The sequence below is a fragment of the Dendropsophus ebraccatus genome, chromosome 3 (assembly GCF_027789765.1).
Source record: "Dendropsophus ebraccatus isolate aDenEbr1 chromosome 3, aDenEbr1.pat, whole genome shotgun sequence".
In the NCBI taxonomy this organism is placed as follows: Eukaryota; Metazoa; Chordata; class Amphibia; order Anura; family Hylidae; genus Dendropsophus; species Dendropsophus ebraccatus.
The window spans coordinates 58357587-58379103 of record NC_091456.1 but is presented as its reverse complement, the minus strand read 5'-3'; the positions used below and the strand labels follow the sequence as shown (position 1 = coordinate 58379103).

The 21517-nt window shown below is 38.4% G+C and overlaps 1 protein-coding gene across 1 annotated transcript in view; it reads left to right on the top strand.

Annotated features, from left to right (window-relative positions):
• The first annotated feature begins 380 nt into the window (after positions 1–380).
• The window catches only part of RORB (RAR related orphan receptor B), a 178491-nt gene continuing 157354 nt past the window's right edge, over positions 381–21517 (top strand). Inside the window, exon 1 of the mRNA XM_069964256.1 lies at positions 381–539. Coding sequence (XP_069820357.1) covers positions 533–539 — 7 coding nt within the window. The 5' untranslated portion in view covers positions 381–532. The remainder of the gene's footprint in view (positions 540–21517) is intronic.

Sequence of the window (21517 nt, the reverse complement as noted above, 5' to 3'; positions counted from 1 at the left end):
AGTTAACATATTTTCTGTCAGGCGAAGGGACAAACTGCGAGTCCACAGCCTGTATAGGAGGGCGGTCTCCAGCCTGTTTAGGGGGGGCGGTGCCATTGGTCCACAGCAAACAGGATTTGCATTATGAGCTTGCTATGGTCATGTCCCTTCAACTTTCTTAGTGGTTGTTGCACCTACAGATGTCATGTGAAAAGCCACATGCTCTTCCCCGCACACAGCCTCTCATTCTTCCCTGCTTCTTCTCTTCCTTTTCTCTGCCTTTGGTTAGCTTGTTGTGTGTGGCAGCTCACTTGCTTCCCATTGCATAATCCAGCCCCCCTCCTCATCCGTGCAAGTGATCAGAAAGAAATCTGGAGCGGTGTCACAGAAGAGCAAGGGGAAGAAAGCTGTGCAGAGCTGCGAACCAACGAAGGGATGCTTGGCTCACTAGATCTGCTGCTCTCCGTCTCTACGAGGAGATTTGGCTGCTAACTCTCCAGCCTGGGATATTCATGATTGCGCTGAGAGAGAAGTCTGTCACCTCACTGCCACCATGCGAGGTAAGGGGGCACTTGGAGGGTACTTAGAGGGGGCCAACACTTGCTTCTTCTGAGTTCATCCCAATAGTTTCTGGTTCTCTGCCCGTCCCTGCATGCCTGTGCCCTGTCCCCCTGCACAGCCATTTAATAATTACTTTGTGTAGTTGGATGACTGCTATGTCTATTGACCTCCATGCCTCCTATATACAGTGCAGTTGTTTCTGGACATGTGATGAGCATAGGACTCTCTCCGCTCATCAGGACTAGTATCTGGGATGTTATAATCTCATCATTAATTGTTCAATTGGCATGTTCATTGACCAATCTATATACTGCCAACAGATAACATATGTCCAAACCCTTGTATAGATGATATGCATCATAATATTATATAATTGATTGACATTGTCAATTTTTTCCCAAATTTTCCTTAAAATTGCACGGTGGGTGACCAGCTAAATAGAGACATTAGCAGGAAGGATGTTGGTTATGTAGAACTTGAATCTGTAGGTTTTATCCAATCACTTACCTGGAGGGAAGAGTCACTCAAGTTCATGTACTGAGTGGCTAGTAAGTGTTTTAAGAGGGGCTTCCCTGGTACAATGGCTTTCTAGCTGTACTGCACTCTTCTATTACATTCACTGAGTACTCTGTAGGTTGGATCTCTCTCTGTCTGTGCATCCCAATTGAATCAGGCACTTCTTCCAGGTCACTGGCAGCATGATCTCTCCAAGCGGAGACATGTCCACTGGAGCGGTGTGTATGTGTGTGTGTGTGTGTGTGGAAGGATGGGAGGACTGGAGATGCGCACACTGACTTGTTATAATTAATCGAAAGCTGGAGTACTAAACCAGGACTGTTTTGCTGATGGCGATTATTGCACTTTATAAGTAGTCCGTAGTTTACGTGGATCCATTAAAGGATGGAGGGTGCTTTGGCTATGTTCCTCAAAGAAGATGAAGATAAGAAAGTACTTAGCAAATAGATGCTGAAACCTCATAGATAGAATGACAAAAAAGGTTCACGCTAAACTTTTGCCTTGGGTTATGTGTTGATTTCAACGACAGGTGTTCATGACATAATACTGTTGCGTAAATAGTTACCGATACCTGCCATAACCCAATTTCTTATACAAGCCTATATAACAAAGATGGCCCCGGCAGGGCTATAAGGTAGCATGTAAAGGATACGTCTCTCAGGATAGACAGGGACTTTTATAAAATCCATTATTTCCAATCACTTTGTAATAGTTCCGACTTCCCATGGCCCTCTATTATCCAGGGGAGCTGAATGATCCATAGGTAACAATCACAGCAGATTGCAAATTACATGTCAGATTACATAATTACGTAAACTGGATATCTTATTCTATTCATTGCAAGGAATTTGGTAGGTTGTATCGGATCGCTTTGGTACCACAGACGCACCAATTCATATCATATACAAAGTCATCATGCAATTCATATTTTGTACCCAAGTTTGTCAAATCCATGGTCTGTATGTGTATTCTACTGAGATCGCTGGCCATTAGTATGGAAGTGCTTTACTATTATCAGGTGACTATAGGACAGGAAAGTTGTTAGCTTCTAATTAAAAATCTCGGTCCCTCACTTATTTATTTTGTACCAGCACCATCACAATAGCAGCTAAAGATGCTGATCTGGCACTTATCTCGGGAATAATGCATACAAATTAGTGTGAGGTTGCTTAGTTGAAGGGATTTTGAAGCAATTATAGTAATAAAAAGGATATTTGGATTTAGTGATAATTGTAATTTTGTTGCTTGGCTAAGGAAAAAATGACTTGCTAAGGAGAGGGGAGGAAAATAGAAGGATGCTTTCCAGTGGTCACTGCACACTTTAATTGCAGAGTTGCAGGATGTCTTACCAGTTGATTATAAGTTTTGCCCTTGATCAATAGGATTGCAAGTAAATTGGTTGTCATACTGCTGGACTAGATGAAAGATCTTCTGAGGCATAAGAAGCAGAGGCAGATTTATAGGCAGGGGACTCTTTAATAAGTGGATAGAGGAACAGAACTTGTTCTTCAAGTGTACAATGTCAATCTATACATCAAACTTCTTTATAATGTAAAGTGCTATATATATATATATATATATATATATATATATATATATATATATATATATATATATATATCATAGTCAGGTAAGAGTAAATTAGTAATCTTCTCAATGTATCGGATATTGTCCAGGATAGGTTACTGTCATCTCAAGGCAACATTTAGATTGTTTGCAGCAATTGCTTCTCTCTGATGTACCTTTCCATCCTCACACAAATCTCTCTTTTTGCTGTGTGCAATCAAGTGGATTGTATCAAAAGCTTTGAACTCACATTCATCCACATTTTGATCTAGGGCCAACATCAAGGATTTTTTTTCATAGCCAGTGGAGTTACAAATACTGAAGAAGGCAAAATGTGATACCGCTTGTTATTGTTCCTTGTATTGCATTTTGCCCAACATCAATCATGACAGTTTCTTTGGCATCAAAGCCAAGTGATCATGTCTGAACTCCCCTGAATGGGAATGGTGAGAGAGATGTGTGGCATGGTAATAGGTAGACATGGAGAGATAATGTAACTCATTTACACTTCTGGGGGCAACCAGTCCTGATCTCTGGTGAACCGGAGGTCCATGGTGTTGAAAAGTAGAGGCTTGAATCAAGGTAGCTCTATGGCAAGGATGTACAGTAGTCCATTTATAGTTACGGTAATCATACACCGGGGTGCATTGCCTTGGGTAATATATCAATAATCTATTAATTGTAAGCAGCATATAAAGTATTAAAGTCATCCTAAAGGCATATAAAGTATTAACGTCATCGTAACAAAAACCTAATACCTGACCAAAAGCCATTCTTATACCTTGGAAAGTTAGTAGAGCTAGTTATATAACGTAAACCCATTATACGCTCTATAAAAACTCTGAAAGTTTGTTGTACTAACTCAAAGAAATAGCAATAAATTAAGACTAGTGTGTTTATAAACATACAATACTCTATATAGAACTCTGGTGAATGCTGTTTGGATTTTTATTAGCCTATTGCTATAATTTCCTATGGAAAGCAAAGCAAAATATTGGAAATGTTAGTGTAGAATTTTTTTTTTACTTTTTTTTTTTTTAACGGAAGAAAGTCCTTCCTTGTTAACTAATACAATACTGTCTAAAAGGGTTAAACTACAAACTCAGCTTTGCTATATCTATGAGTCCAACAAGCGGTAGAAAATACCCAAATAAATCTGTTATGTAAGAGTGTTGTTGTGTCAGATATTCACAGACATAAGATGGTTAGGACGATTCTCCATTTAATTCCCTTATACGTGTATACAGTATCTGCACTGATGCCCCAGCGTCTGCTACACTGAGGTCTACGCAAATTAGTGTTTGATTGTTCAGGGCATTTGGGCGGAAGCTGGAAGCTACATGTCATGTTAGCCTAGCTGGCAGCGGATTCATAAAATCATATATATATATATATATATATATATATATATATATATATATATATAGTAAATATTGTACAAGCACACATGGCAAAACTAATAGGGCATGGCCCATTCGATTTAATGTTATCCACAATAGTTGAAATATCTCTTTGTGATGGTTCTGCCTCCTTACCATGACCCCCCACAAAGGTTAAAGCAGTAGAATAAGGACAATTTCGGGATATTAGGGCTTTTTTTCCTGATAGTCTGTACCTATTACATTATTATTTTACTGTAGTATAAAGGCAGAATTCAATCTGAAGGCAAGTTTGCATAACACCTGAAAGTACAAGACAACCTAGATTAGACACATTTTCTTCTTTATGCCGAAATAATTGTGTTCAAAGGCCTGGCATTCAGAAGCTATCATCCAAACTGATACTCAATTAATATTTCTATTAAATGCTGCTATGGCAAACAGCCAAAAAAAAAGAGATGTATATCTTCTTAGCAACTGCACTGACAAAACGTATCTGTTTGAATGTATCCCAGGCCGCCAGGATATAAAGCATAAGAATATAATCCAGAAATAACACAGCCCCTGATTAGTGTGATTTTTATAATGATTTCAGCATATCACTGCTCCAGTGAACAGCATTGTGGGGTATTCAGTGTTGCACTTTGTCTGACAGCTTTAGCTAAACCAAGCGGATGTTCTCTACTAATAGGGATGAGAACATTTATAACAAGACAAAAACTATACAATAAGTACAGCGCCCTTTCATAAAAATGAGTGCGTTAGGATATCGCTGGAGTATATAATATATACTGTATAAGGCTTATTGGTTATATGTTCAATTGATATGTTCACACACGTTTTATTACATCTATGTACATTTTATATGTCATAATATATCATTGTTCAATCATTCATATTGGATGAATGATTGAACGCATTACATTGTGTATAATGAGGCCCAGAAGAATGTTTGCCTATTCATTCATTCAATCATTTTTTTTTTAAGCAATATCAGAACCAATAAACAGGATTTATGATGAAACTCTTTTTTCATTGCTGATAATTGCTCATTATTTACATGTATCCAGACTGTCACACACCTTAGTTAGCCTCCATGGGTTGTTTGCGGTGCCCTGCATTCACTCCATTATCCCTCTCCTGTAACCCTATTGTTGCTGGCACTCCATGAAATTCCTTGCTCCTACAACTTATAGTTCCAAATAATTGAACAATGGCTTTTTCCTTATGGCCACCGGATAATGTATGCCTCTCGTGCATGGATTGAGTTGCATTTGTTATCATGTGAGAACAGATAAGCAGGTCTATATAAATTTTATATGCAACTTGCATAATTAATACATCAACACATTAGTCATTTATAACATGGTTTCCCTCTACATTATTGTTCCACAAGCCAGGGTGTTATGGTCATATGCCGTGGAGTATGTTATGTCTTCACTAGGTAGGTTTTAAAGTGGAAAAAAATCATTTTGATAGCAAAGTAACAGATAAATGTAATAAAATAAGAATACTCAGACAATGGGCTTTATCTTAGTTTAAAGACAATGTGACGTCTGCTCACATTGACGAATATTTCTTTATTAAGTTTATTCCTTAATTCTAAGTAAAAAAATAAAATGATCCAATTATTAACCTAAAAAAACAACTATAAGAGTTGTATAAAAGTTGGCACCTTTGTTCTTTTTTTATGGCTGGACGTTTCAAACAGAACTGATGAGCATCAAATGAAAGTGTCTTTCGCTGCCAAATAAATCAATTTGTTTCTTTCAAATAAAGCAGTGAATTCACCCTAGACAAGGCTTGTGCTCTCAAACTGAAGGATGTCTGCTTTGTAGCTAAAGACAAAGGAAGCACACAGAAATAAATATTGATTGAACTAATCATCTGATGAATAGGAATGAGCTTAACCAGTACACTATTATAATGGGTTGTGTTAACTAGCCCCTTGCATGGCCCATATGCTGCCCTTTCAACCCATGACCCCAGCCATTCAGTCTACATTGAGAAAAACCACAGGTGTTATAACGGCATCCTGGGCAAATGAAGCTAAATAAAACAGTTGTGTAAATAACAGACAATAGAATAGTTACACTGAGATCTCCTTAGAACAACATGATGGGCAGACAATGACATAGACATGGGCCGTGGCGATCAGACCATGACTGTGTGACAACCTCTTTCAGAATCAGCTCCGTAAATGAACACTTCCAGACTGGCTCGAGAATACACTGTCTGGACCAATGAGCGACCGAGTTATTCCAGCGTTTGTTGTCTGGACACTTAATGATGGCCCTTTCTCAAAGACCGAAGGCTATGGAACTTTCCTAACCTACATAATTATCTATGTTTTATATGGCTTCTCATCCACTTGGCCTGTCAACCATTTTCACATATTTGAGAACAGACATTCCCTATTTTATGCTTCAGTCTAAAAAATATGTGTTGATGCAGGATAAAGGTTATGTTGTAGTGCTATAGGCCACAATGAGCCTTTCACATGTCTCTTATGTGTTCAGGGCTAATATGTTGATATGATGGAATAGTTAGAATTCTTATATAGTTGATGGCATGCAATGTTATAGAAATGAGAGGTCAATGTGCTTGGAAACCCATTTATTAAAGGACTAGTGGACTGTTATAGAATATGTAAAGTATAATGTAAAAGAGGCATGGTTTATTGTGGAGTATAAAAAGTCATACTCAACGCAAGGCATAAAGGAGCAATAAAGAGAAAACACTGAGAATACAAGAAAATAGAAGTTTGGAAAACATGGAATCAGTTGATCTGTTATTTACGTATATATTTACTGTTGCTACTAAAATACTATAATTAATAAATAAAGCCTAAAATAACCGAAAAGTGAATTATGTTCATGTCTACATTTTAGAAACCAGTAAAGAATATTATTTTATAGATCATTTTGCAGATCTAAGACCAGATTAGTAAGTTTGTGATACTCACATATTGCCTCTATTTCATAGTCTATATTGTTTCCATATTAACATATTATTAACATACAGTATCTAAATATATCTAGATAACATTTTTTTTTACATAAACCAGCTACATATTATAGTAGCAGACTTGTTCTTTTAATGATGCCCTTGCAGAAATGTCAAAGGAACTTTGTATATGAAGCTCTCCCATGGCCTGACTTTTGGCCTCAGTCCATGTCATATTCAGGCCTTAGGAGATCCCTATTGTGTAGCTATATGTGGAACACTTGAAGCCATAGGTTGGCATCACTGCTTATTAGATATAAAGTAGTTGGGGTTTTTTTTAGCCTCAGAGAGTTACCATTGAAGTCTTGATCACCGTGATTGACATATGTTTTTCGGTACTTTTAATTCAATTTTTTTCAACTAATTAAATAATTTAGAAATATAATCTGCATAAAGGGATTTTTCTATTTTGTTTATTAAATGCACTGACTACAGAGGCCACATTGACTGTTCTCCACCAACCATCCCCAGAATATAAGGAAACTCTAGTTCTCAAAATAAGCAAAGAGGATCAGTCAGTTTAGTCATTTATTTACGCCACATCACATGGGAAGCTACACTCTTCGGCATATTTCCTTAGCAATGACCCAGAATTTACAGGATGGGTAATTTTGCACATGGCAGTAAGTGTTCATGCCAAGGTTTTGTATGCCCATTGAATTAAATAGATAAAAAGAAGTCACAGAAAGGCCATGCAAGTCCATGCTACTAATTGAATAAACACTCTACCCACTCCTGCTAGGGTAAAAGCCATATCATATATTTCCATTTTTGCATATAATAACCATATAAAAATAAAATTTGAAAATCATTAAAAAAGAGTCTGTGGAAAAATGCTACATATATGACTTGTGTTAACCTATATTTTAAGGAACCTTTATTAATAAAACCAATTATTTCATAAAATGACATATTACTTCTAAAATTCAGAAATTATCAAAGTATACCTTTGGTCTGTAAGAGGAATGCCTAACATAGAAGCAACGAGTGTAAACCAAATTTATAAATGTTATTGAGAATTTGCTTTAAAAGCTAAAAAATAAAGCAGAACAGTCCAAGAAATTGACTGTACTTTCCCCAATGTACAGTATAGGCAGTCCTATAGCTTGTATATAATTTGTAGTTTCCCTTAAAACCGCTACTTGTTAACCTGAACCCCAGACTACTTGAATTTAACATCTGCTTTACTCATTTTATATTATTACAATGCTCCAGCAATTTCTTAATATTTAAATTGAGGTGCCAACAAATTGCAGGGATACAGGATTGCATGTCCTACTAAGATGGGATCTTTCCATTAGATCACACATGGCGGATTTATTATGTATTTAACCTGTGGATTTGCATAGGTAAAATTCTCAGCAGAAAAATGTTAATTTTATGGTAGATTTGCCAATCATTTAGAGCAAAATCTGTGCAGATTTGTGTCAGAAAAATTGGCTTGTGTGGACCTACCTTAATGGCATAGATTACAGTTTTACTATAGGTTACCGTCATTCAAATGACATGACCACTTTGCAAAGTTTGTTTTTCCAAAATGGCAAATATAATGCAGAGTTATTGTCTGCACAAATGATTCATCCTGAAGAATGAAATGACAAATGTAGATCTGCTACACTGAACTTAGGACCCAGTTATAAAACTGCTTTCCGAGTATGGGGGAAGTTTCATATATATGTGCAATAATCAGAACTATACAAATTGTTAGTAAAATAGAATGTGTTTAAAGGGAATCTGTCAGCTGCAATTCACATGTCAAACTACTGACACTGTTACATAGTTGTTAGAGCAAGGAGACACATTTCATATATCCATCTGTACTTCCATAATGTAGAAAAATGCTTTTATCCTCATCTAGATCGAAATGGATTGCTCAAGCTCCTGAATATCTGCAAACTGTAACACCACCTCACTCCCCTTTCCACCCCTTGCTCTGCTTGGGGCTTAGCTTTCACTTTCAATCAAACAGATAGGGATGAAAGGGGGAGCAAGGAACCATTTCAGCTTACTGTAATTTAGGGGCTTGGAAACTCTTGGGAATGCTTTGCACTCTCTATCTATGTTATGGAAACAGATCAGAAAGGGACACTCCAGGCTGGGGTCATTTTAGTGTTCGGCCGGGGAGAGAGTGCATATAGAAGCCGCCGGTAACTTACCTCCCCGATTCCAGCGCCGGGTCCCGGATCGCGCCACCCCATTCTCCGTTCCGGCTGCTGCTTCCTAGTCTAGGCTGTGGTTTGAGACGTGACGTCTTAAGGCAGCTCAGCCGTTGAGCGGACAAGGCAGGACTCCACTACGACCGCTGAATAGCTAAGCTGCCTTGAGACGTCATGTCTCAAGCCGCAGCTCAGACCAGGAAGCGGCAGCCGGACCGGAGAAAGGGGCGGCGCGATCCAGGACCCGACGCTGGAACCGGAGAGACAAGTTATCGACGACTTCTATATCTACCCCCTCCCAGGCCTTACACTGAAAATGACCCCTGCCCGGAGTACCCCTTTAACAGCTATCTAACAGATAGCAATTTGGAATGTGACTTACAGCTGAGAGCTGGGGATTTGTCTTGTTGGAGTTCTCAGCTTTTCTCATTGACATTATAACTTTATTATTCCTGTTTAATATCACACACAGCGTACAAACAAAACTACAGGCTTTCTGCAACGATCATAAAAGTTGGATCTGTGCACTATGTCTCAACCATTCAACCATACATTTGGTGTATACCCTGAGAAAACAAGGGTTTTCTCGAGACCCACATGTCAAATGTATCCATAGAGCTCCATTTACCTGATTAATTGCAAATGTGAGACTGTTTTTTGTTTTTTTCTTAAAAAAAAATATACTCTTCTTTTACACTAAACCATATGGGCAATGTATGCCTATAAAGTCCAACATCAATACAGGCTATTCAGCCACGCTGTGGTCCACTCACACTGTGGTGTGTGCACTGGAGCTTGTAATCCAGTACGTAAACAATCATTGATGGTGTTATACCTATATAGTTCCATACATAGAAGCTTCCATGGGAGGTACAGTATAGATTGGGAAATCTTGTTGATGTATACTGCCAACAAAAGGCTCAGACACATTATGCAAAGAGCTTAAAGTGCATCTGCCACTCGTACTGCAATCTAGTGTTCAAGCACCAAGATATAAGCCTTAGAAATAATATGCAGTTTAGGGGATAAAGCCCACAGGGTCGGTAAATATATGCGCATAGAATTAGGACTTACAGGCAGAAGCCTGTACTTTTATCCTGGCCCAGCACTTGTGACATCACCATCAGCCCATGTGCTCTGATCTGCTCTTCTACTGTTGGCCTAAAGTTGGGATTTGTACCTGCACACGTTTCCCTGCATGGGTCAAGACTAGAGGCAGCTGGGAGAAGCAGGTAGGACAGCACACACACAGAGGGAGCTTTCCTTGCTGCCTCTAGTGACAACCTGCACTGGGCAAAGATCACAGATCACAGGCTGGGATAGGAAAAGATTAGAGAGCATGCGCTGCTGGTGACATCACAAGGGAATGCACCTGGAAATGCAGGCTTCTACCAGTCAATCTAAAATCTGTGGGTGTATACTGGTGGACCTGGGGATGTTAGTTTAGAGTGAAGAGGCAAAATAGTCCCATTGTACATTGGTGTTAGGTAAGGTATTAGAAAGCTGCTGACAAGTCTGCTTTAATTCACTCTCCTGTATTGTAAATATATTCTAAAGGGGTCCTCCTCAGCAGCCACACCTACACTGCCGGCCTCCCGCTACTCTCCTCTATCTCCTGTTTCCTGGCACGTGACCTCACTACAGGAACTGGCCGCACAGCAAATCAGTGTTTTCTTTACCCACAGCAGTCTCTGATGTATGTTTTATACTTGCAATATTAATTTTTTAAAGGTTGCGTTCATCTCCTACTTTCAGCCATGTGACCCCTCAGCACCTTCCTCCTATTTCTGCCTGCTACCTCCTTTCCCCACAGAGCCCCCTGAAGGTTTTACAGTATCTCCCTGTCCTCACCATTTTCCTTCCTCTACCTTCTTAAAGCTACCCCCTTTCTATTCCTTTTTTAGAAGCCCTGATATCTTGTGATTCTGCTGTGCCCAGGGGCATCACTGATGTTGCCTCTCCTCTGCTCATGGCACATCTGCTTCTTGGTGCGCCCATCCCCCACTTTTAAAGCTTTGGCCACCTCTTCTTCTCCCTGCTTACTACAGAGCTCTTGACATGTTGACCGACCTTTCCTTTCTTCTCCACCTATTGGTGCTTTGTGCTTTACCAATGAGTTCTTTCCTCTGTAGTAAAGGATAATGGTCATTTCCAGGCAGGAGACAAGGTATAGGATCTATTTTATAGCAATAATCTCTTTGTCAGCAGAGTATGCCCATTATTGATAGTGCAGAGAGTGTGCCCCTCTTATTAATCGTGCTAGCAGAGTGTCCCCATCATTAATAGCTCCTGCACATTGTCTCCATTAATAACAATGTCTCCATTAATAGGGCCAGCACAGTACCTCCATTAATAATAGTACCAGCACAGTGCCCCCATTATTACTAATGCCAGCAGAGTGCTTCCATTATTAATAGTGCCAGAAGATTGCCCCTCAGCCCAGCGTATGTCAAATGTTAACAAATTATATGTGAATATAGCTTTACCTACAATGCCTAGAAGTGTGAAATCAATGTAGTGTCTCTTAAAGCGTCATTGTCATTATAACTTTTACAATCTATTATTATCTATTATTATTATTATTATTTTATCGTGCTGTAAAACAAAGCTAAACTTACCAGAAATCCAGCTCCAGTCTACTATAGGCAGATTTTCTGACTTGTGCTGGTTGAAAAAAACAGACTAAACATAGAAATTTCGGCCAGTACAGAGACTGACAGCTTAATGTGTCCATCAGTCACATGACTGCCTTCTCTGTGTGTACTCATATGGCCTGGGAAACACAGGACTTCCTGTTTTCTGACTGTTTCCTGTTTTATGAAAAAAAAGTCAGAAAACAGGAAGTTCCGTGTTTTCTATGATAACTAAAAAGAAAAAAAATAAATGAATGTAAATTGCAAACTTGCTTTATACAACATCTACTGTTGATTTAGATTTTGAAACTTTTAACAACAGGGACACTTTAAGACTGTTATGAGCTCTTTTGCTCCTTTATACTGCAGCTCATCTTGTTTACATTGGCTGCAGTGTAAAAACATAGGCACCACAGCTCACTATGGAGTCAGCGCACGCAGTGTCTGACTTTATTAGGACCAGAATAGAGTTATCATAAACTACAGACATGTAAATCGTAGGTAAGAGAAAAATGATTATTGCGTCTCGCATACTGAGTATGTATATTATCATATTACATGCGATTATATGGGGATACTAGCTTGTTATATTTACAGGCCCTGCTATTATGGAATAAAAGTCATCCATTTAAAACTTTAGACCCCTGTATACCGCAACATTAGTTATGACTTATGTATATACGTTCCATTTGTGTTTCGTTTCTTGACATTTACACTAACATGTCTTTAATATGCAAATGAGCAAGGCAACGTGTTAATAGCAAAGTCGTGTCGCCATTAGCGCAAGAGAGGGACGCTATATGTCTAAGTGCATTAACCAGCTAAACCTGTGAAGATGCAACACATCCATGTAATGCAAGTCATTTGTGTTTTATGGCTCTTCCCAAGAGCACTGATGTTTATATGCTTCTGTAACTTGCTGGTGAGAAATCCCAACTATTGATTTTACTTCTGCTTCTCCATTTCTTTCACTACTGAGTTTCTTAACCTTCTCGAGTACCCCAAAAGGTCACATTTTAAGGATATTTTTTATGGCCAGAAGTGGAATAATTGCTACGCCAGTCAATTATTCTTATTCTTATAGAGGGGCATTGTTAAAGCACATTTGGATCCAGGCTTTTCAGGACACAGCTAAGTAACATTTACCACTATACACAAGTGATCATGGTTTGGAGAACAATGGCCGTTCTTTTATCTCGCCACTAGAATTGCTCTTGGGCGATTTAATAACAATAATAACTGGATGTAGTTAGGAATTTAATATTTTTTTCATGCAGAGGATATCATACAGTACATTACATTGAAGTTCCTACCATGCTGCTTTGGTGTTAACCTACTCTTTAAATGCAGGAAAGGAGGATCCATCATTTCTTCTTCTCTATCTGTGACCTGCAGAATGGTAGCCTCACCACCACTGATTGGTTACACAGTGCTAGCTGAGGTACAAGGATGCCAGTTTGGGCTAACATCATACATTAGGCAAGAGGATGGAGCCAGTATTAGCTGGGCCGCTCTAGGCCTTACAGGGAAAGTGAATCCAACTAAAATCCTAAATAAAATAAATCAACTCATCGTGTCAGGTAACTATCTTCAATCATAGTGTTTTATACATTATTTTTGAGGTCTGTCAAACATAGACGTGCTTTATTTCTTGCAGCTGTACCTTGTGTTTCCTTCTGTCAATGAATCAGCATTGCCTGCTGAGGAAAGTGTCATAACCCTTGTTATCTTGCAGGTAGTCCTGGTGGCTGATGTCATTACTGAAATGTTCTTTCAGACCAGCATCACTAGAAGAATACAACAGTGTACTGTAAAATCACAGAGTAGAAGGGATCCCTAATGCCTGAGATTTGTTTCCCCCTGTTCTGGGAAAAGCTGCCAAATCACATAAAAAAAGAAAAAATAACCAAAATATTCTGATTTCCCCAGAACGTTATTTTTTGGATGTACGGTATATTTGGCAAATGTGTCAGAAAAGTTCCTGAATGAATCCATCGCCACAATGTTAACAGTCTCTATACTTTTTTTTTCTATTGAATGGTGTAGTAGACTATGCAGTTCCATACACTTACTATTGACATGTTCCCCCATATGCCTATCCTCCCCATATATAATTCCAACATAGCGCTGTCATCTAGTGTTAACAGAGCTTTACTTACATTGTGGATTGGTGCTGAATGAATATACAAGCCAATAGTATAGCCGTAGTATACTTTTACATTTTACTTTTATTTCAATATATATATATAGCAGAATTGCCTTCATATCCAGACTTGCTGCTATATTTCTCTAGGTACCAATAGGCTATGTCCACGCACAGTAAAATAAAAGCTAAATACGACCGCAAATAAAATAATGTGTTAATAGGTAAAAACAATGGCTGCATTTTACAAAAACAGGAGGTAAATAATGAGCACATTCATCATTTGGATGGTGGTAATCAATTACATACATTATTCTATATGGTGTGTGCACTGCCGGCCAACTTTCCATTGACTTCAATGAAGTGCTTTATTACATTGAAAATACAGATGTATTATAACCTCAAAATTACATCTGTATTTTTATTTTATGGTGTGTGAACATTGCCATAAACTGGTCAAAGGTTTATTCAGTAGTGTACTAGAAGTACTGTACACTCTTAAAAGTAGATCGGCATGTCATGTTAGCATTCAGAGACTGTAATTTGTATCCTTTTGTATGGTGTATGAGTGAAGACATATATCTACTTATCTTCTTACATCTGCAGTATGAATTTTTAAGGTTAGCTATACTGGCCACTTGAAGTGGTTGTCTCATAAAATAAGTGTTTAAATATTACACCTAATGCATATTATAGAAGGAGATGCCCATCTCTATTAGTAAGAGTAGATAGCTCGGAACAAAGAACAACTCTAGCACCTGGTGAGGTGATCATTCCTTGGAATTACTGGCATGTAATATTACATTTCCCATGCAGTGTCCCCTACAGACAGAATGTATGAGTGGCCACAGATTCCCCCAAGATGATGTTGGGGATTCCTAAAGTAGCATCAAATCCCACCAAGGGCAACATCTGCAAAGAGTTTGTATGTTCTCTCCGTGATTGTGTGGATTTCCTACGGGTACTCCTGTTTCCTCCCACACCCCAAAAAAACCATACAGATAGGTGAAGCGCTGTGGAATCTGTGTGCGCTATACAAATAAAAACATTATTATTATTAGCATCGGTGGCAATCAGAAGATCAGGTTTAAATTTATTTATTTTTCTTGGTAAGGCAACAGCTTTACAAGTATAAATGGTAACTATCTTATAGTAATAAATAGCAAAGGTAGCACTGGGTAACAAAATATACTTAGTTTTTTCATGATGTTTTTTTGTATCAAACAACACGAGGTTTCCATTTTTGATTAACAACATTTGTTTTAATGATTGAATTCCCTTCTATAATGCAAGGGTACTTTTTGAATTTGAATTGAAAAAAAATTATATCTGTTTTTTTACATGAATAGTTTAAACCTTCTGAGAAGCGGCAGTAACAAAGGACGGCGATTGCTGCCTCCCCATCTGTTGCTTTCCCGTGATGTCATGTGATCAGTATAGTTCATCAACAGTTGGAGTGTTATTAATTGGCTACCCCTGGTTTAATTGGCGTCAGTTACTTGCCTAAATGTATGGTTACATGTTTATAATACTGTACAATCAATACCTTTGAAGAACTCTTCCTATATTTTCAGATATTTTGTAATATGTTTAGTGGAGGCAAAGAAGAAAAAAAAATATATAAATTATGTATTTCATTATTCTGCCCCTTTGAGACATGTCCCATAAAACATATTTTCCAGATCACCAGTTTCATTCCCTGACCACTTTTTGTAAGTGGAAGGGATGTTATAAATACTATCTGGAAATAACATATTAATCTAATTAATTTGCTAAAAATATCATTACCATGCATACTTGATGTTACGCAAGGTGTTCGCACAAGTAGCGGTATCATTTCACTTTGATCTAAAATAATTTCAAACCTTTTAATATTTTAGAAACTTAAACTGTAGAAGTATGACTGGGAACTGGATGTTACCTACACCAAATCAGAAATTGTATGACATTTAAAGTGTAAGTCCACTTTCTATACAGTGACGCTGATCAACTCTCTTTTAATATAAACGTAGCATGCAGCTTACAATCAGGACTTCTCCAGCAACAGCTTAAATTTTTTTAAGTGGTTTTATTCTGCAGCTGTAAACTTTCTTCACAATCTTCTAGTACTTCCTGTGGCCTGAGTTGGAGGGACCTAAATAAACTTATCGCAGTGGGATTGTCATGCCGCTGTAAGTATGTAAATGCCGGCCCCCTTACCCCCCCCCCCAGACTTTACCTGGTCCATGCTCCAGCTGCATCTGATGCTCCTGGCTCCCTTAGGTCCCATGCAGTGCATAGCCCTGCTGCAGTCACTGATTGGCTGCGCAGTAGCCTCAGATGCAGCTAGAGTGCAGACCAGGTAAAGTATGGGGGGTAAAGGTGGCTGGCATTTACATACAGCGGAATGACAATCACCCTGCGAGTATGGAATCACATTGAAACTTACAATGAAGGTATCCACAGCGGATTTCGCTAAATCTCCTGCAGATACGGTTTCTACCCTCAGCCAGAAGAAGTGCTCAGCTAAGCACTTCACTCCTCATCTCACTGAGATCTCTGTCTTGCTGCAAATCTTTATAGATTTATACTAGACCCCTGTTTATCCTGCAGGGAAAAGGAAAAGGCAGGAATAAAATCACTTAGCCATGTATGTCTATCTCTGGGGGTCTGAACACCCAGCCCAATCAAAACTTTTGACACTCTAGGACTCCAACTTATTAAAAATTTTTACAAAACCCACACATAGTTTACCACCATTAGGCACAGCATATACAGATAAAGCACATATACTGTTGATTTTGCTCATAGCAACCAATCACAGCTCAGTTTTCACGAGCTCTGGAAAATGATAGCTGGGCACTGCAATTTATTGCTATAGGCAAAAACAGACACATTTGGTTTCAAGTAGGGATGGTCCGGACAGAGTTCGGTTCGGGTTCGTATGAACCCGAACGCTCGGCAGCAGATTCCCGCTGTCTGTCCGTTCCGTGGAGCGGGCGGATACAGCGGGAGGAATGCCTGGAAAACTGGGATACAACCTATGGCTATGGCTGTATCCCAGTTTTCCAGGCGGTCCTCTGAGCGGTCCACGGAGCGGGCAGACAGCGGGAATCATTACCGAGGGTTCGGGTTCGTACGAACCCGAACCGAACTCGGTTCGGACCATCCCTAGTTTCAAGCTCACTGATAAATCCTATGTTTTTCCTTTTCATTTGCTGACAAATTGCAGCAGTTTGCCATATGGTTTAACCACTATGTGAATGGGCAGAAAAATTGCTCTAACAGAAAAATTGCCCAATTTAAAAACTGCATTTTTGCTTTAAGCTGGGGTCACGTGACAACAAAAAAATTGTAAGACATTCACCTTTATATGGGAGCAATGTGATTTTGAAATCGGAAATTCCATAAACAAGGATCTTTTTGTCATTTTTGCTCATCAATATCGCTTCAATAGAATCAAAAAGCAAAACCTCTTCTACAAGGGCATTCGTAATAAGTAAAAGGAGGCAGTGATATTCGGCATTGTATAACATCCTTGGTTCTCTTACAGATTAACAAGCCTTTGCTAATCTGTATTATGAATGATTTATTATGCTGATAATCATTTTAATTTGGTGACATTTATAGAGCAAACATGACGCTTACACTTGAGGGACACGGATTGATCTTGCTTCTTGCATTCTGTGTATAATGGAGTCATTTTTAGACCTTATGAAAATAAGGAAAACCTTGAAGCAATTGTAAAATGTAGTAGAAATGTTAAACTTCACTGGTAAAAGTCAGAGTAAAATGAATTGAAATAATGATCTCTCTGGGGATGATTTATCAAATAATGTTCCTGGTTCACACGGCCAGATACTTGAATTGGAGTTGCAGCAGGAAGTCCTGTGTTAAGCTGCGCCAGAGTTTGATTAATCACCCTTGGTGACTATGTACAGAGAGAAGATGAAAAGGAGGCTTCAGTTGTGCAACATATCAGTAATGTCGCAGGCCATAGACGTAGCTTACAGTGGGAATAGGCCGCATAATAAACAATTTAATATCATGATGAAACCATGTATTTGAATATGTTGTACATGCATGTGGTTTTGCTTCACTGCCCAATGTTAAGTACAGTAAGTATGTTCTATTTTCAAAGGCATCCACCACACCGCTACTACGTTCAGTGCAGCCATTATCTCAGCTAATTGCTTGTATATATACCTTGTATAGATTTGTGGAGCATTTTCAGAGAAAACACCATAATATGAGTTATTACACACAGAGCTATCCAGCAATGTTCTTTTATTTTTGAAAGTGACCAGGCCGTGCTTAAAAAATAAAGAAAACTGTACTCACCCTACCCTGCCCCAACCCCCAGCACACACACACACACATGCTGTTCCTACAGTGCCAGGTCCCCACTGATTGCCAAATCTTTGTCTCCCTCCTGACATAAGGAAGTTGTCGCTCAGCCAATCACTGACTGAGGTGGATAAACTGACTGTGTAGCCACACCTTATGTTGAGCAGTAAACCAGGGAAGTGGTGAGCGGTAGCGATCTAGCAGTGTTTGAACAGCAGCAATGGGGGTTTTCTGCAGGTGGGTACAAGTTTTTAGAACCAGGACATTAACCATTTTCAAAACTAAAAAATAAATTGCCAGACAAGCCCTTTAATACACGCCTGTTTATGAAATAAATCTTTATCAATGTAAAGGATGTTTTTCTGTTTGTATAAAGGCTGGATAGACCCAATGCAACATTTTTTTTTCTATGTTTTGAATATACAATATATGGATATTCTGATATCCCATGTTTTTTTGTGTTGATGAGCAAGTGCGTGAAGGTTTGAGCCTATAAAACCACCTTCAGGAGATTACTCCAATCTGGCATATTTTTAATTGCATCAGGCTTTATTTTTTACTCTTTAGTGCATATGTGCTGTAATTGTTTTGCTTATGTCATTGATCAACTGGATTTTCAGTTACCTTAATATATGTGTATGCATTGCTGTATATATATATATATATATATATATATATATATATATATATATATTGGAGAGTTGACCAAGACCATGCTCTTTAATATAGCTGCCATTGCACTTTACGCACTGTATAGAAGATGAGAATTATGCAGCTCAATGCCCATTTAATCTGTCGCCCATGAAGAGTAATATAGGAGCAGATGGGTGGTTCACTGTGGATTAATTATGGCAGCAGGGGGGAGCTGCAAGCAGCAAAAGTCCTGCACATAGTCAGTCAAAACACAGAGAAAGTCTCTCCTCAATTCTAATTCATACTAAACTGAGGATAGTCTAGGTTCTGTCTTTCTGATCCTGCCCTAATGGTATATTTGATTCATGTAGGGATGAATTCTATAAAAATACCCAGTTAATAGCTTAATTGCAATATTTACTACTTCCCCTTTTAGTGTATAAATTAAATAGTGATGTACAGATGACACAAAGAAGTGAGTATGGTCCGTGACCCTTCCGTTCTACCTTCCTTCCTTGTAAAATTCCTTCTCTATCCATCTACCAAGCTATAGGATGCTAAAAATACTTTCCCAATATAGAAGAAATACATAAGATTGGCAAGATTTATCAAGATTCTTCAGGGCTCATGGCTAAAATGTAACCTCAAATTATTCTCAAATGAATCAACCGTGTTTTCAAAATTGCTGGTTCTACGGCTGAATGTAAAATGGTCCAAATCTTTTCCACATAAAATGTTATTTCCCGCAAGTATAAAAAAAAAACTAAACAGCAGACCAAATCGGCAAAAGTAACAACAAATTCTAGTATAGTAACACTGAAACAAGAAATAGTGCTAGACTTAGTTTGGAAAAGTTTGGGATACTACCAGACATAAAGCAAATCATGGTACAATCAAACAACATCACCAATCTTAAAAAAAAAAAAAAAAAAAATACACGCACACCCCAAAATATCCATGAATAAAGTAAAAAACTGACAAAAATAAAGTAATGTAGAATAAAGTAATATGTGTGTTTGTGTTTGTGTGTGTGTGTGTGTGTGTGTGCGGGGGGGGGGGGGGGGCTATAGTTCACTCACTGTGGTAATTATTTTTTTGCCATTTTTTTTAATGTTATTTGTATGTACACTATTTTACTATTTCAACAATTACCAAACAGGATAGATTGTCCTTGCCTACTTCACCCATCACTTTTTTGTATTTTCATTTTTTTTTTCTAAGATGAATTCTACATAACAATTTATGTCTTACTTGACAACCAACAAATAAAATACACGATGTAAAAGAAAAAAAATAAAATCTAGGAGAGTGAGTGAGTGATTAAGACAACTCTACCATATGGCTCATAATCTGCATTATGGTACACAGATCTGTAGTTAAAACCTTAGGAATTGCAATTACTGCTTATGCATAGCAACCTCCATCATTATTAAGCTAACATGTCGTTCTAGTGGTTAAGTGGTAGCTGTAGGATGTTCTGAGGCCAGACCCACTTCCATTAATTCACAATTCAATGGAGATCAAGCTGATGCTGTGCTAGTTAACCACTCGCTGTATGACACAAATGTAACAGACCATGGCATTTTATCCCTGTGGCAAGCTAAGGCTGTGTAACAATGCTACATATGGTGTTCCACTATGATTCATAGGGCCAATCAGAACGCAGTTATGACTTGCACAGTTACACTTGTAAAGAATTTAGAAGAATCATATCAAAAGATGTATATTTCTAATGTATGATTTCCAATGTCCTCTCACAATTCTATGAGTTAAAATATTGCAATAATGCTGTAGCTTATATATCAGTTGCAGAGATTTGGAGGCTGGGTATGTTCACACAACATTTTTTGAGGTCATATTTTTAGACAGCTATCATTTTGGAGGTGAAAATAAGGTTTTATTTTACAAAATTACAGCCGTAAATAAATGGTCATGTTCATTATTTTACAACTGTTATCCCATATGGTGCGGAGAATTTCCCATTGGGGCACATTATGTTTCTGAAGTTACAGCCATCATTTTTCCTCAGAATTATTGCCATATTTTGCCCTTATTTTTCCGTTGTGTGAACCTAGCCTAAAGGTACAGATCTGATGCTATGGATTTGATGCTGTCGAAATAGATGTAACAAAGTGATTACCCACACAATTTGTGCAGTAATAAATCCACAATCTCAGTTATTAATTTCATTTGGGATATGCAAAACCCTGATAAATTGTTGGTTGTTTTTTTTTACCTTTTGAATGTTGTCACAAAATGAGGAAACTAATTTAGATTTGTATTGTATTAATATTAGTATTATGTAAGGGGAAATACCACACAATAAAAATGGACAAATGCAAAAAAAGGAGAAGTCAGGCGATTGGTAAAATCCTGCAGCCAGCAGAGGAAGGGGGAAATTGATTGCAAGTAGTTACTTCCAGTGCCTCTCCCAGTGCCCACGGTGAGAAGTGGCAGCGGCCGCGGGACCCCCACATCACGACTCTGGGGTAAATATCTGTCCCAGCTGCTGAACTGGCCGCTCAGCCAGTCAGTGACTGGAGCGGCATCCTGCCCAGGTCACTGACTGGCTAAGCGGCCGGTCCATCAGCCAGGTCGTGATTTGGACTTCCGAGAATT